At 38.8% G+C, this 13,574-nt stretch overlaps 1 protein-coding gene across 7 annotated transcripts in view; it reads right to left on the bottom strand.

Moving 5' to 3' along the window:
* Window positions 1-526: 526 nt before the first annotated feature.
* Atrx (ATRX chromatin remodeler) overlaps window positions 527-13,574 on the bottom strand; it is a 163,518-nt gene continuing 150,470 nt past the window's right edge. For all 7 annotated transcript variants that reach the window (XM_048336717.1, XM_048336718.1, XM_048336720.1 and 4 more), the window contains 5 exons: window positions 9,240-9,389; window positions 6,930-7,055; window positions 5,506-5,601; window positions 4,523-4,651; window positions 527-3,506 (listed from right to left, as the gene is read on the bottom strand). In XM_048336717.1, coding sequence (XP_048192674.1) covers window positions 3,228-3,506; window positions 4,523-4,651; window positions 5,506-5,601; window positions 6,930-7,055; window positions 9,240-9,389 — 780 coding nt within the window. In that variant the 3' untranslated portion in view covers window positions 527-3,227. The remainder of the gene's footprint in view (window positions 3,507-4,522; window positions 4,652-5,505; window positions 5,602-6,929; window positions 7,056-9,239; window positions 9,390-13,574) is intronic.

Below are 13,574 nucleotides of genomic sequence, written 5' to 3'. Positions count from 1 at the left end.
TACAGCTGTGGTTTCAAGTGGTAGAGTGCTAGCCTTGCGCAAAAAAAAAGCCCTTGGACAGCACCTAAGCCCTGAGTACAAGTCCCAGAACTGGCACAAAAACAAAGAAAGAAAAATGAACATCGCCAAGGGAAGTGTGCAGAACTTCCAGCTTCTCCAGAGGCCAGATGGTAGGACTTTCATGTGCCTCCTGTGAGAGCGCTAGATGGTGGTTGGCCTGGGGATTGAGTGTGGGTGAGACCTAAAGGAGCTGTTAAGAGGCAGGATGACACAGAAGACCAAAACTAACACACGTACACACACAGGCTTCCTGGTATGTAAATTCTTTTTGAGGTTAGAGGTCTCCTTTTACAGACTTTAGTATACAACATTCAAAATCCAAGCTCCTTGATATCCCAGTATTAAATTAACTAAGTGTGCAAAAGCATCCCCATCATTACACAGGACATCAAAAGCAATATATCTTCTATGAAACAGTATGTGCACAGATTTTTCCAAGCTGGGGAAATGCAATAAAGACCACAACACATTTTGGTCACTTTATTAAATGACATTAAATAGTTTAAGTTTCAACTACTAAACAGCACTTTGAATGGTGAAAACACAGATAGTATATTGTCATACTTGAATGCTTGTCTTTAAAAACACAATTCCAGTCCTTATATATATTACAAAACAGCCTCAAAGGAAGAAATGACATCTTTTCTACAGTACTTAAGATACTCAATACAGAACCAAAAAGCAGTCTAACAGAAACAAAAGCAAGTCTTCCCCGCTGTATGATTTTAGCAGCCAAAGCTGGATGATGGACTGAAACATTACTATACAACTGGGACAAAACATATACAAGATCACAATACTAAGCAAAACGCTTTACACCCAGAGAAATAAAACAGGTTACAAAATGTGGAGAATTTAGCAGGCAAAACTGTATTACAAGCAACATTTTAAATCGTCATTTTTAAGCCATTGCAACTATTTAAAACATCTAAAACAAATATAAAAAATGAGCCTTTTTTAGTATTTGATGTGATTTTTATCTTCAGATTATTTGTTAAATCTTGATGTTATACTCAAAGTACAGATTATGCAGCTAAAAATATCAAGTGAGGAAAGTGTATGCAACGTGGTCCAAGCTTTATTTTAAACTCTGATTCCAATTAGGCCTTCTAAGTATCATTCTTTAAATTCATAGTGGAATCCACAATGAAACCGTTTAGAAGGTTGCTTACAATGTTCACATCTATAGCTTTGAGTAAATAATTAGACCATGCTGAAAATCCCCAGGTCCGGTAAATCAGGCTTAAAGTAAACTGGACTTACAGAAATACCAACTGGTAACAGTTGGCCCAAAGACTACTAGCCTCAGATATTTATTTCAAAAATCTTGTCTTTTTCATTTCTTCTAAAGTAAACACACGTCTGTGCCCCCCCGACACTCATCCCAATTAAATAAATTTCATTATATGGTTGGCATAATATTTAAATCCACAGACTTGGTTGGTGACATTTTATCACTGGAGGGCAGGGGGTGGGTCACTGGACCTCACAAGTTCTGTATTATCATTCTAGTGCATGTGCACAGTTTCCCATGAAGTTCTTCCAAGATAAAAATGGAAACCTCTTTCAGATCCAAATGACTCCAAACAATTTTTCCTAATGTTCAATTCATCCTAATCCAGTGAGAGCAAAGCAAATACTCTATGCAGCTCCCCCTGCCGTACCCCACCCCAGAATTCTTTTAGCTGTTTTTAACCTGTTTAATCACCATCTCAAAAATGGTTTTGCCATGTTGAATTGACTCTGGTAGTCAAAAACAATCCTTTTCTTTAGGAAATTCAAGCAACCAAAACAAATATGAATAAAATTATGTTTTTAAAAAAAAAAGCCTAGATGAAGACAAAGAAATGTAATGGGTTTTTAGTAAAATTTCACAAAAAAAAGAATTCTACGTGAATTAATTAATTTCCATTAAGAAGTCACCTCACAGATCTAAACTGAAAATAAAATACATATATATATACATGTATGTATGTATATATATATATATATATATACAAGCTCTAAATTTTTTTGAGAAAAAATGTAAGGAAATTTGGGAACAGAACAGTGATGAGAGAACAGAAAAGCATAGAAGCCAGTGATCCTTATCTTTAAAAAAGAGGAATTATCTATCTCACAATACTGACAGTACTGGGAATTGTTCAAGCACATTCCTGATGTGAACTTAAAGTCAGCAATGCTTCTGCCATTTTGGTGTTGTTTCTAAAAACAGGGTGCGAAACCAACAACCACCACTTCAGCGATCATCTCCCCAAATGCTAGGAACTTGATTTTCTCAGTCCACATCCCACTGCCAGCAACAGGATGAAGCACTAGCACTGGCACCGTGCAGAGAAGAGATGTGCTTTGTATCAGTGCCAGGAGGAAAGAAAGAAAATTCATGTGGGGAAGAGAATCCACAACCCTGAAAGTTTACCAGGAATTCTTTCAGCACAAGAACTGAAAATAAAAAATGGCAGAAACACTCTAGAAGAGTAAGGAATTCTCTTCTTAGGCTGTACTTAAGGCTGTTTCTACAATGCTACGCTACCTGCCAGACTCCTCCTCGACTTTAGGGTAGTAATAGGATTGAAAGATATTGCACACTATTCTGTGTCAAGGATAATTCTTAGTTTCCAACTCTCAACCACAGATACAAATCGGCAGGAACCCAGTTTCAGACTTCAGTCAAAAGAACTTTAAGATCATTTCAGTTACCCTAATCCAGAAATGGGTTAAGTACAAAAGTAGTTCATTAACTTGAGGAATCAACTCTAAGAACTCAGCTGTGTGGTTTTCATATGTAAAGAACGAATATAGAAATCTTTATATTCTTTTTCTAAATTCATTAGTTTTATGACAATTTCACGGTTGCTAAAAGCAGGCATAAAAATTTGAGAGGAAATCTGGGGAGCTGTTATTGTTATGGAAGGACTTGTTTTCACTGAAAACAATTTGAAATATCTTCTGTACTCAATGTGTGTAAGAAGATTCTAGGCAACATCGCTGACAAACGTCAGGGAGAAATGGTATGCCCTATTTAAAAAAATTGAAAACTAATATGGAAGATTGGCATTAAAGGGGACCAAACTATTTATACAGTTGAGTTCTGTTAAGTCGTGATTCCTAAAAAAATAAAAGATCTTTCTATGATTTTAACAATCCTTTAAACTTTTAGTGCAAAATCACATTGATTTCCCTTGGGAAGGTCCTGGGTTTTTGCTCCTCATGGGGGGTGGGGCACGCTGAAGTGGTGGGGGCTGCATCCCACTGGCCACCGACTGATACATTCCTCTCATATCAATCTGCTGGTAATTGGAAGGATTCATGATTAAATTTGGAGGCTTTGGCATCATGAGGTGGCTCAGTGTCGCTTGCTGGTAAGTCATTTGTTGCTGTTGCTGCTGATTGTACTGCTGCTGGAGCCTTCTGTTCATAAGTATTCGCTGGACGCAGCTGATTAACTGGGGGGGGGGGGCGGGGGGAGGAAGCTGTTACAAGTGTATGACTTGTCTCCAAGAGGCAAGGATCAAGTTTTGAGTTAAAATCAATTTGTTCAGGGGGTACCATACCAAAAGGAAAACACATTATTGTTATCACCATTACTAATTTGATGGCATTCATAGGCCCATTACTGTAGAAACCAGTTAGTAACACCATTTAAGGCTAAATTCTCTTAATGACTTGACTATTGTACTGCAAGCAGCATTTAGGTTAGTTGCCATAGTAACCTGCCTGGAACTGTGATTAGTTTCAAGTATTAGTTACAGCACTTTTTTTTGTCAAGTCTCATTTCTTTGTCATTCTTCTGAATATTTCACATGATGACAGGCAAATAAACATTTCAGTGACAAACACCAAAGGGAAAAGTATTTGTAGTAGGAATAATTCCTACCTGGAATGTCTCACATTTCCTAAGATCATTTAAAACCACACAATTGTGTCGTGCTTTCGAAGTAAAATTCATGCCACAGAAATTGATTCCCTTGGTGTCAAGAGTTGAAATTTCCCAGTGCAGTGTGAGGCAGATGGCTGGCACAGGGCTGGGAAAGACGATCAAGGATTCTGGAATATGCTAGCTTTCTGAAGAATTATGTAATATAGTAGGAACGTGCAATGAGGGCTCCACCTCTCATTCTCAAATTAAATATACCACAAAGTCTACATTTTAGAAGTCATTTAAAAGTGGCAAAGGTGGTAAAAATCTGGCAAACGTTCTTAAATATCTATGCTGTGTGAACAATGGAATTATAACAGAAGAGATCCTTTGCTGATTTTGAGTGAAATCAGCACTGGGAAGTGCTCGCACCTTCCAAACAGATGAATTATCTTTACCAGGTTTCTGACAAACCTTCTAGAATAATCAATGTGACTATCCATCCTCTCTATAGGAGGAATGGTTACTGATAGAGTTACACAGATCTGTAATATTATAATTCAAAAAAAGTAAACCTAACCTAGAGGTAGTGAGAATTCTTACCATCTGCTGTTTTGTCAATACGTCATTGTAGATTGCTTCCCTCCTCTTCACATCAAGCTCCTGGCTGGCTTGTCTACTCAGGGCTAATGCCTGCACTTGGGCCTCAGAGAGATTCATGTTTTCCTTCCACTAAAAGAAAAATCATCCATTTACTCCTTATGGCAGTACATTTGGGGGGAAATCACTATGGTACTTAAAGATATTCAAGATTTTACAAATTCTCTCTACCCTTGCCTTAATTATTTTCTAAAGAAAGCAGTGATGTGAAAGCACAGTGTTAAAGTTGTCCACTATGGTACAGTATTTCTGGAGTGAAATAACTATTTGGATTTCATTAGTGCAAATGGTAATTAAAATGTGTTTATGCAAATAATATGCACATACTTTTTATATTTTTCAGTTCTTAGGTCCTACTTCTTTCGTAAACAACAACAAAAATTATTGGATTATAGCCAGGCACTGGTGGCTCATGCCTGTAATTCTGGCTATTTGGGAGCCCCAATCGGAAGACTATATTTCAAAGCCAGATTAGGGGGGGAAAGTGAAAAAGATGAGTCTAGAGTCCAGCAGCAAAAATGCTGAGTGAGCAAAAATGCCAAATAAGTTCTCCGGGCCCTGAGTTCAAGCCCTGACATTGGCATAAAAAATGGATAGTTTGGAGCTATGATCTAGATTAGTAGTACTTAGCCAGTATAAATCAAATTATAGGACTTCTTTTTTCTCAAAGAAAATTTGCTATATTCCCATGTAGCAATGCAACAATAATTGAAAATTAAAACAGCTGGACATGGTGGTACATCCCTAGAAACCTAGCATTTGGGAGGCAGAGGCACAAGGATCTTGATTCTGAGGCCAGCCTGAGCTACACAAGACCTTGTCTCCAACATAAAGAAATAAATAGCTAAATACACAAACAAATGGTATGGCAGAAGAGGAGGTGACAATTTGGGAGCTGAAATGTGACAACTTGTCAATTTGCTTACTACAGATGAAATGATATCTTCAAGAGGTTGAATCCTCACTGCTGTTACACTGTTGGTTGCTTCCACAACCTTTTCTCTTCCTTGATTAATAAGGTCCTAGAAGAATGTAGAAAATAAGTTAGCAAGGGTAGAAAGCCAGCACCTTCCTCTTGCCCATTTACAGCACTTGGTTTTGAAATGAAAATAAGAGAGCAAAAAAAAAAAGTGAACTTCAATAACAGAGTAAAACTCATCAATACCAGAAGGGTCTTTTTAGGAAGATAAAATTTTGTTTCTCTTGAACCAATAATTTAATCATTTAAATAAATCCATAAGTACATTTAAAAGGGGAAATCAGATTCAATTCAAAATAATCTGTACAGAAAACTCAACCTTTCCTGGTTCATTCATATGCAGTTTTGGTTTTCTATTTCTTTTTTTTCCCCAATCCTGGGGCTTGAACTAATAAGGTCCTCAGCACTGTCCCTGAGCTTCTTTTGCTCAAGGCTAGCACTCTACCACTTGAGCCACAGCTCCACTTCTGAATTGCTCTGTGTATGTGGCACTGAGTAATCAAACCCAGGGCTTCATGCATGCTAGGCAAGTATTCTACCAGTAAGTGACATTCCCAGCTCCAGTTTTCTATTTCATATTAGTATTCCATAATACTAATGGTGCCTTATACATCACATTAGAATGAAAATTAATCTATTTCTCTTGCTCTTGAACATTAGACAAGCAATTGATTCCTAATATTTAATCACTAAAGATAGTGCTATTTTCTTAGCTATTCAGCTGTCTTATTGTTCCTTAATTAAAAATTCATCATTCATTCAAGGGCTGATTCCCCTGTGCTCTGAACAAATTATATCGGTTGATAAATAAAAAAGAAAAGTGTGAAATGAACTCCAAGTTATGGAAACAAGTGGTTTATCATTGTTGCTGTTATTTTCAACATACCATGTGAAATTATGCCCTTTTTCTTTTGTCTTTCTTTCCTGTGGTTTTACCCCTGATATCACTGTAAATGATTTTAGTACCCTGAATATTGTATATACATGTATTGGAACTCAGGAAAGGAAAGGCAATACCAAAATAGAGACAAAGGATAAAAAGACAACCAATGCAACAGCAATACTTACAAAACTATATGGTGTAAACCAACTGTACAACTCATTGGGGGAAAGAAGTGGGGAGAGGGAGGCAGGGGAAAAATGAGGGAGGAGGTAAAAAGTTAGATAAGAAATGTACTCACTGCCTTACATATGAAACTGTAACCCTTAGGTACATCACTTTTACAATAAAGAAATGGAAGGGAAAAAAAAAAGAAAAGTGTCTAGGTCTATCCAGAGGTGATCTTGTGGAGAATGGGATATTCCCAAAGAGGAGACTTTGCAACAAGGCACTTGCAATTATCTTGAATTCACATGAAGTGCACAACATACCTCCAGCTGTTGGTTACTCATTGCTGACAAGGCTCCCAGATTGAAAGGAATATAAGGAGTTTGAGAGTTGAAAGTGACAGGGGGTAAATTGGTCCCAGTTGGTATGTTGAAACGCATGGTCAGTCCCTAAAAACAAAAAAGAAAAAAAATTGTGCACTTTTCACAGTGATTCAAAACTTGAAATTTGACAGCACCTACTGATTTAGAAAAGAACCCACAGTCTCAGATCTAGGAAATTATTAACACTCTTCCACACACAAACAAAACACCCTTTTCACCCGAAACCAAGATCTTATTACACAGAAAGCTTTAACCCCTAAAGGTGTACTCTCTTTTTTTCTGGTAATTCCCACAGAATGAGGCAACTCAATGAATTCTGCTGAGACTCCCAACAGCACATTAACGTTAAAGAAGTTTGGTACAATGCACTAGGAGTTTAAAAAGGATTCAGGTATTAGGATAAGGTTTCAAATGTTCAGGTCCCTTTTTGCTCGAGTGGACTGCTGTTTCAGACATGGAATTATTTGAAGTAAAGTTGCTGCTGAAGATTGACACTAATGTCCAATAATAACATACTTCATGTTCTGATATTTAGTCCAAATACAGACTTCATAGCATACATATTAAAGCAACTTCTACCTCCAAGTCTAAAGGCCAGCAAGCTAGTACTGATGAGGGTTCTGATACTAAAAATACAGCTACCTTTCAACTGGCAATTCAGCAAGCACTCAGTGGAAAATATTACTCCTTCCTTCCTTCCTTCCTTCCTTCCTTCCTTCCTTCTCCTTCCTTCCTTCCTTCCTTCCTTCCTTCCTTCCTTCCTTCCTTCCTTCCTTCCTTCCTTCCTTCCTTCCTTCCTTCCTTCCTTCCTTCCTTCCTTCCTTCCTTCCTTCCTTCCTTCCTTCCTTCCTTCCTTCCTTCCTTCCTTCCTTCCTTCCTTCCTTCCTTCCTTCCTGTCTGTGGTGGGGCTAGTACTCAGGGTTGGGTACTGTCCCTGAGCTTTGTTGCTCCAGGCTAGTGCTCTACCACTTTGAGCCACAGTACCACTTACAGTTTTCTGGTGGTTTATTGGAGATAAGAGTCTCACAGACTTTCCTGCCACCCAGGCTGGCTTTGAAATGCGATCATTAGATCTAAGCCTCCTGAGTAGCTAGGGTTGCAGGTGTGAGCTTCCAGTACCAGGCAACAGTATATTTCTTTGTGGACAATATCACTCTTTCCCTTCTTCTCTCTTGATTTTTCCTTCCCATCCCCATCCAACAAGTTGTATAGTCCATTTTCAACATAGTATCTAGTGAGTACCACTGCTGCATTTGTTGTTCACCCTTTATCCCTCCATTTCTGTTCCCTCCACCTCAACCTTCTCAAAGACAGATAAAAGAACAAACAAGACAAAAAGAAAACAAGAACAACAAGCAAAAAAACCTACTTTCCATTTCCTGGAATTCATTTAGATAATTATTATTTTATATGATCAGGTGCACATAGGCATTGTACCTTCATGATTCTCTCCTAAGTGGGAACGTTTGTTTGGTTGGCTGGTTTTGGTTGATTGTGGGGCTTGAACTCAAGAGTCTGGGTGCTATTCTTGAGCTCTTTTGCTCAAGGCTAGATAGATACCTACCACTTTGTGCAAAAGCTCCACTTCCAGTTTTCTGGGGGTTAATTGGAGATGAAAGTCTCACAGATTTTCCACTGGGGTTGACTTCAAACTGATATCCTCAGATCTCAGCCTCTTGAATAGCGAGGGTTACAGGTGTGAGCCACAGGCACCCAGCTAATACTTCTGCTTTTTTTCTCTCCTATCTTCCTCCTCCTCTCAAAGGTAGCTAAGGCTCATAAATGGGAAACTCACAATTGAGACCCTGTATCTGAAGACTCATAAGATTATCCTCTTTAAAGGGGACCATTTTCTTCTTTACTGATCTTTTTTATCAATTAAATTTTATTGACAAGGTGTTGTGCAAAGGAGGTACAGTTACATAATAAGGCAGTGAATACAATTCTTGTGATATCTTCTTTACTGAGCTTTAAAATGACTAACAGAAATCTCCAAACTAAAAGCCTTTTTATTCTTTTTCAAAATTGGCAAATTTCACTGTGTTGCTCAGGCTCATCTCAAGTTATCCTGCCTCAGCCACTCAAATAGCTGGGACTATAGGCATCTATCACCATACTTGGCCCCAAAATCATATTATAAGAAGGTTTTGTTGTAACATTTTCATAACATGCCCCCATTACTCTCTCATTTCTCCAGTCCTGTTCCTCTATGAAACAGCCTCCCCAAAAATAGCATTCTGAATCAACTACCTTCTTTTCTGCCTCATATTCAGCCCAAGCTGCTTTTCTTTCTTCTTCAGTCAACTCTTCCTCTTCTTTGTGGTCCAACAGAGAGTCATGTTCATGATATCCTACAATGTGTTCTTTATGTATTTGTAGAAGTTCTGCAAGTATGGTATCCTATTGAGAGGTTAAAATAATAGTTATTTTCTTCTTCTAGATCACATTCCCTTAATTCTATCGTCAATTGTTACACTAGAAATGATTTAAGTTCAATATGTGCTTTAAATTAATTACAAACAGCCATAAAATATACATCACACACTCTGTGTATGTGTGTGCGCGCTCATCATGTGACACGTGCGCACATACCAGTCCTAGAGCTTGAATTCAGAGCCTGGACACTGTCCCTGAGCTCTTTTGTTCAAAGCTTGCATTCTATGACTCAAGCCACAGTTCCACTTCCAGATTTTTGGTGGTTAATTGGGCTTTCCTGCCTGGGCTGACTTCAAATTGCAATCCTCAAATCTCAGCCTCCTGAATATCTACATTTACAGGCGTGAGCCACCAGTGCACAGAGCAACACTATACTTGAAACTCATAACTTCCTATTTACCACAACACATTACACACATTACACACACACACACACACACACACACACACACACACACACTTTCCATGGCTTTCAGTAAGTTCTACTAGTATCCAAACTGAATGGGAATTTAGTAAAAGAACATACTTACTGATTAAATGAAGGTACGGGAGGTATATATATATATATCACATTAAACTCATATTTAATCTCCATCTAGTAATGCTTCATTCATGCATAAATAAACCCCACACTTGAAAAGAAATGTATCTTTATGTGTTTAATTCTATGCGGATTATTGGGTCCAAAAACTGGTAGGACTCAAAAAATGAAAAGACTCAAATGTAAGGCCCTCGTTCCTATATAATAGCAAATGCAGGAAGTGGCACTGTGGCTCAAAGTGGCAGAATACTAGCTGAAGAACTCAGGGACAGTGCCCAGGCCCAAAGTTCAAGCCCCACAACTGACAAGATAAAGGGGAGGGGACAGGATGGGAGGGGAGGGAAGGTGTTTCTTTAAAAAAAATAGCAAATGCCAACACTAATTCCATATATTCTATTCAATATGTATTTTTTAATTTTCCTATTGTAATAAACATTTGAGACACTTATTTCCTTTCAAGTAGGAAAACCAGATGAGCTGGAGGAATGGCTCAGTGGTATTGTGCTAGCCTAGTCAAGTATCAGGCCCTGACTTCAATGCCCCTGCAAAAACCTTAAAATTTGATGTTCATTATGTGTTATTTCCTTTGTTGAAATTAGAAAACATTAAAAGACCATACAAAGAGAGCACTTCAAGCAAGTTTACTGGTAGAATACATAGATGCTGGCAGGTTTAGTTTGTCTGAAGGTTAACTAAACAATTCTTTCTCCATCCAGTGTATAAATCTACCAATCAAATCTGATTCTTGTGGCCAATGGATAGATACTAAGTAGGCAATCAGGGAGATATGTCAGTCTGCATTAATTCATAGTATTAAAAGATAATGCTGCTTGGGGCTGGGAATATGGCCTAGTGGTAGAGTGCTCGCCTCGTATACATGAAGCCCTGGGTTCGATTCCTCAGCACCACATATATAGAAAAAGCCAGGATTGGCACTGTGGCTCAAGTGGGTAGAATGCTAGCCTTGAGCAAAAAGAAGCCAGGGACAGTGCTCAGGCCCTGAGTTCAAGCCCCAGGACTGGCAAAAAAAAAAACCAAACAAAAACAAATGAAAGATAATACTGGGCTGGGAATGTGGCATAGTGGTAGAGTGATTGCAAGCATGAAGCCCTGGGTTCGATACCTCAGTAGAAAACAAACAGAAAAGGCCAGAAGTGGCACTGTGGCTCAAGTGGTAGAGTGCTAGCCTTGAGTAAAAGAAGCTCAGAGAGAGTGCTTGGGCCCTGAGTTCAAGCCACAGGGCTGGCAAAAAAAGATAATGTCTAAAACCTTATCTAATTGGGAGGCTGAGAATAGGAGGATAGTAGGATGATAGGGGGCAGAAAGGATCCTTTTCTCTACCAACAGCTGGGCAGAGTGGCACACACCTATCATTTGTTTCAAGTCATATGGGAAGCTGACATTTTAAGAACCACAGTCCAGACCCCACCCAGGGACAAAAATCTACAAGATCCCATCTCAGTGGAAAGAAACTGGGAGTAGTGGCACATGTCTTTCATCCAGTTACCACAGGAAGCCTAAAGGGGGCACATTTGGGGCCAGGTCAGCATCTAGGTAGGAAGCCAGACACTATCTTAAAAAATAACCAGTATAGTGAGTGGGACAGGAGGAAAAACTGGGAGAGAACAAGGGAAGAAGTGACATTGTCCAAAAAGGAGTACACTCTTTACCTGAAACCCCTCTGTACATTACCTTTATATAATAATAATAATAACCAGCACAAAAAGGGGCTGTGGGTGTGGCTCAACGGTAGAATATCTGTCTAGCAACACATCCTGAGTTCAAATCCTAGTACTACTGACCTCCTAAAAAATAATACTGTCTTAGAGGTATGACTTATCTACCCCGCAAGCATGATTTAGAGGTATAATTTAGTAAAAGAGAACTGCTAGACTGATAAAATGTAGTAATTTTTTAAAGTGAAAAGTCAGTACTTCTTTAATAAACCAAATAAATTACAGAACTCAAATGTTCTTGGATTATCCCTAATTTTACTTCTACTTAGCAGCATTGATTATTGTAACCATATCAGTATGTTTTCCTTTTTTGTTTTTTATTTTTGTGCCAGTACTAGGACTTGAACTCAGGGCATGGACACCAACCCTTAGTTTTTTCACTCAAGGGCTGGCACTCTACCACTTCAGCCACAGCTCCAATTCTGGCTTTTTAGTGTTAACTGGAGATAAGAGTCTCATGGGTAGAGGGGTGTCAGGAGGAGAAAAAATGGGATAAAATGAGAGAGAGATGACACTATTCAAAAAGAAATGTACTGTTACATAACTGTAACCCCTCCATATATCATCTTTACAATATTTTTTTTTTTTTGGCCAGTCCTGGCCTTGGGACTCAGGGCCTGAGCACTGTCCCTGGCTGCTTCCTGCTCAAGGCTAGCACTCTGCCACCTGAGCCACAGCGCCCCTTCTGGCCGTTTTCCATATATGTGGTGCTGGGGAATCGAACTGAGAGCTTCAAGTGTAGGAGGCAAGTGCTCTTGCCACTAGGCCATATTCCCAGCCCTACAATAATTTTTTTTTAAAGAATCTCATGAACTTTGATGCCCACTCTGGCTTCAAACTGTGATCCTCAGATCTCAGCCTCAGGAGTAGCTAGAATTTACAGTTGTGAGCCACCTCCCCCTCCCCCCCAAAAAGCTACCAAAGCAGAAGACCAAGAGAACCTGTCTTAAGAACTAAGTTAATTTTCAGCGGTGCTACTATATTCATTCTCTCTATAACATTAGATAACTACTTAGACTGTCTATGAGTGTACATGAAACATGGAAGAAATATTCTTTTGCTTATAGGCACAAAAATAAAGAAAAACATCCATTTCTTGAGACTACATACTGCATCGATTAAGTATGTTGTTACTTCTCAGTTAAAAGCACCACAATTCAGACATTGCTTTTTTATGTGTGGAAGGGAAATTCATTTATGCATGTGAACATACAAACAAACAAACACACACACTTTAAGAATGACACATCAGAGAGTCTATCAGGGCAGTCCATAGCATCCTGTAATTTTCAAAGCCCAAATATATTACCTTGGAATTTAGTAGAAATTGAGAATCAGAGGAGCAAAGAAACTCTTGCAATTATATAGCCAAGGATTAGCTGGGAGTGAACTAAATTTTTGGACTTTTTTTTTTTACAAAGAATGCATGTTTTCTTAAGAGATAGTTCCTCTATTCTCCAAATACACCTTTTTAGACAGAAAAGATAATCCTCCTAAGGATTTTGGGGGAGGAGGAGATGAATAAATTTTGGACCCTTTCCCCAACACATTTCTTCCCTCCTTCCATCAAAACAAAAATCTGTCCACATTGCTTCTAGTGACTACTATTTCTCTTTACAAAGAACTTAAAGAGGGGCTGGGCCTAGTGGTAAACTGCTCGCCTCGTATACATGAAGCCCTGGGTTTGATTCCTCAGCACCACGTAATATAGAAAAGGCCGGAAGTGGCACTGTGGCTCAAGTGGTAGAGTGCTAGTAGCCTTGAGCAAAAATAAGCCAGGGACAGTGCTCAGGCCCTGAGTTCAAGCCCCAGGACTGGAAAAAAAAGAACATAAAGAAATTCATAAGAATATGAATACCCACCTACAAAAAC

This window comes from Perognathus longimembris, chromosome 28 (genome assembly GCF_023159225.1).
Source record: "Perognathus longimembris pacificus isolate PPM17 chromosome 28, ASM2315922v1, whole genome shotgun sequence".
Taxonomy (NCBI): Eukaryota; Metazoa; Chordata; class Mammalia; order Rodentia; family Heteromyidae; genus Perognathus; species Perognathus longimembris.
Note: the sequence above shows the minus strand (reverse complement) of the source record. Positions and strands in the feature narration are given on the sequence as shown.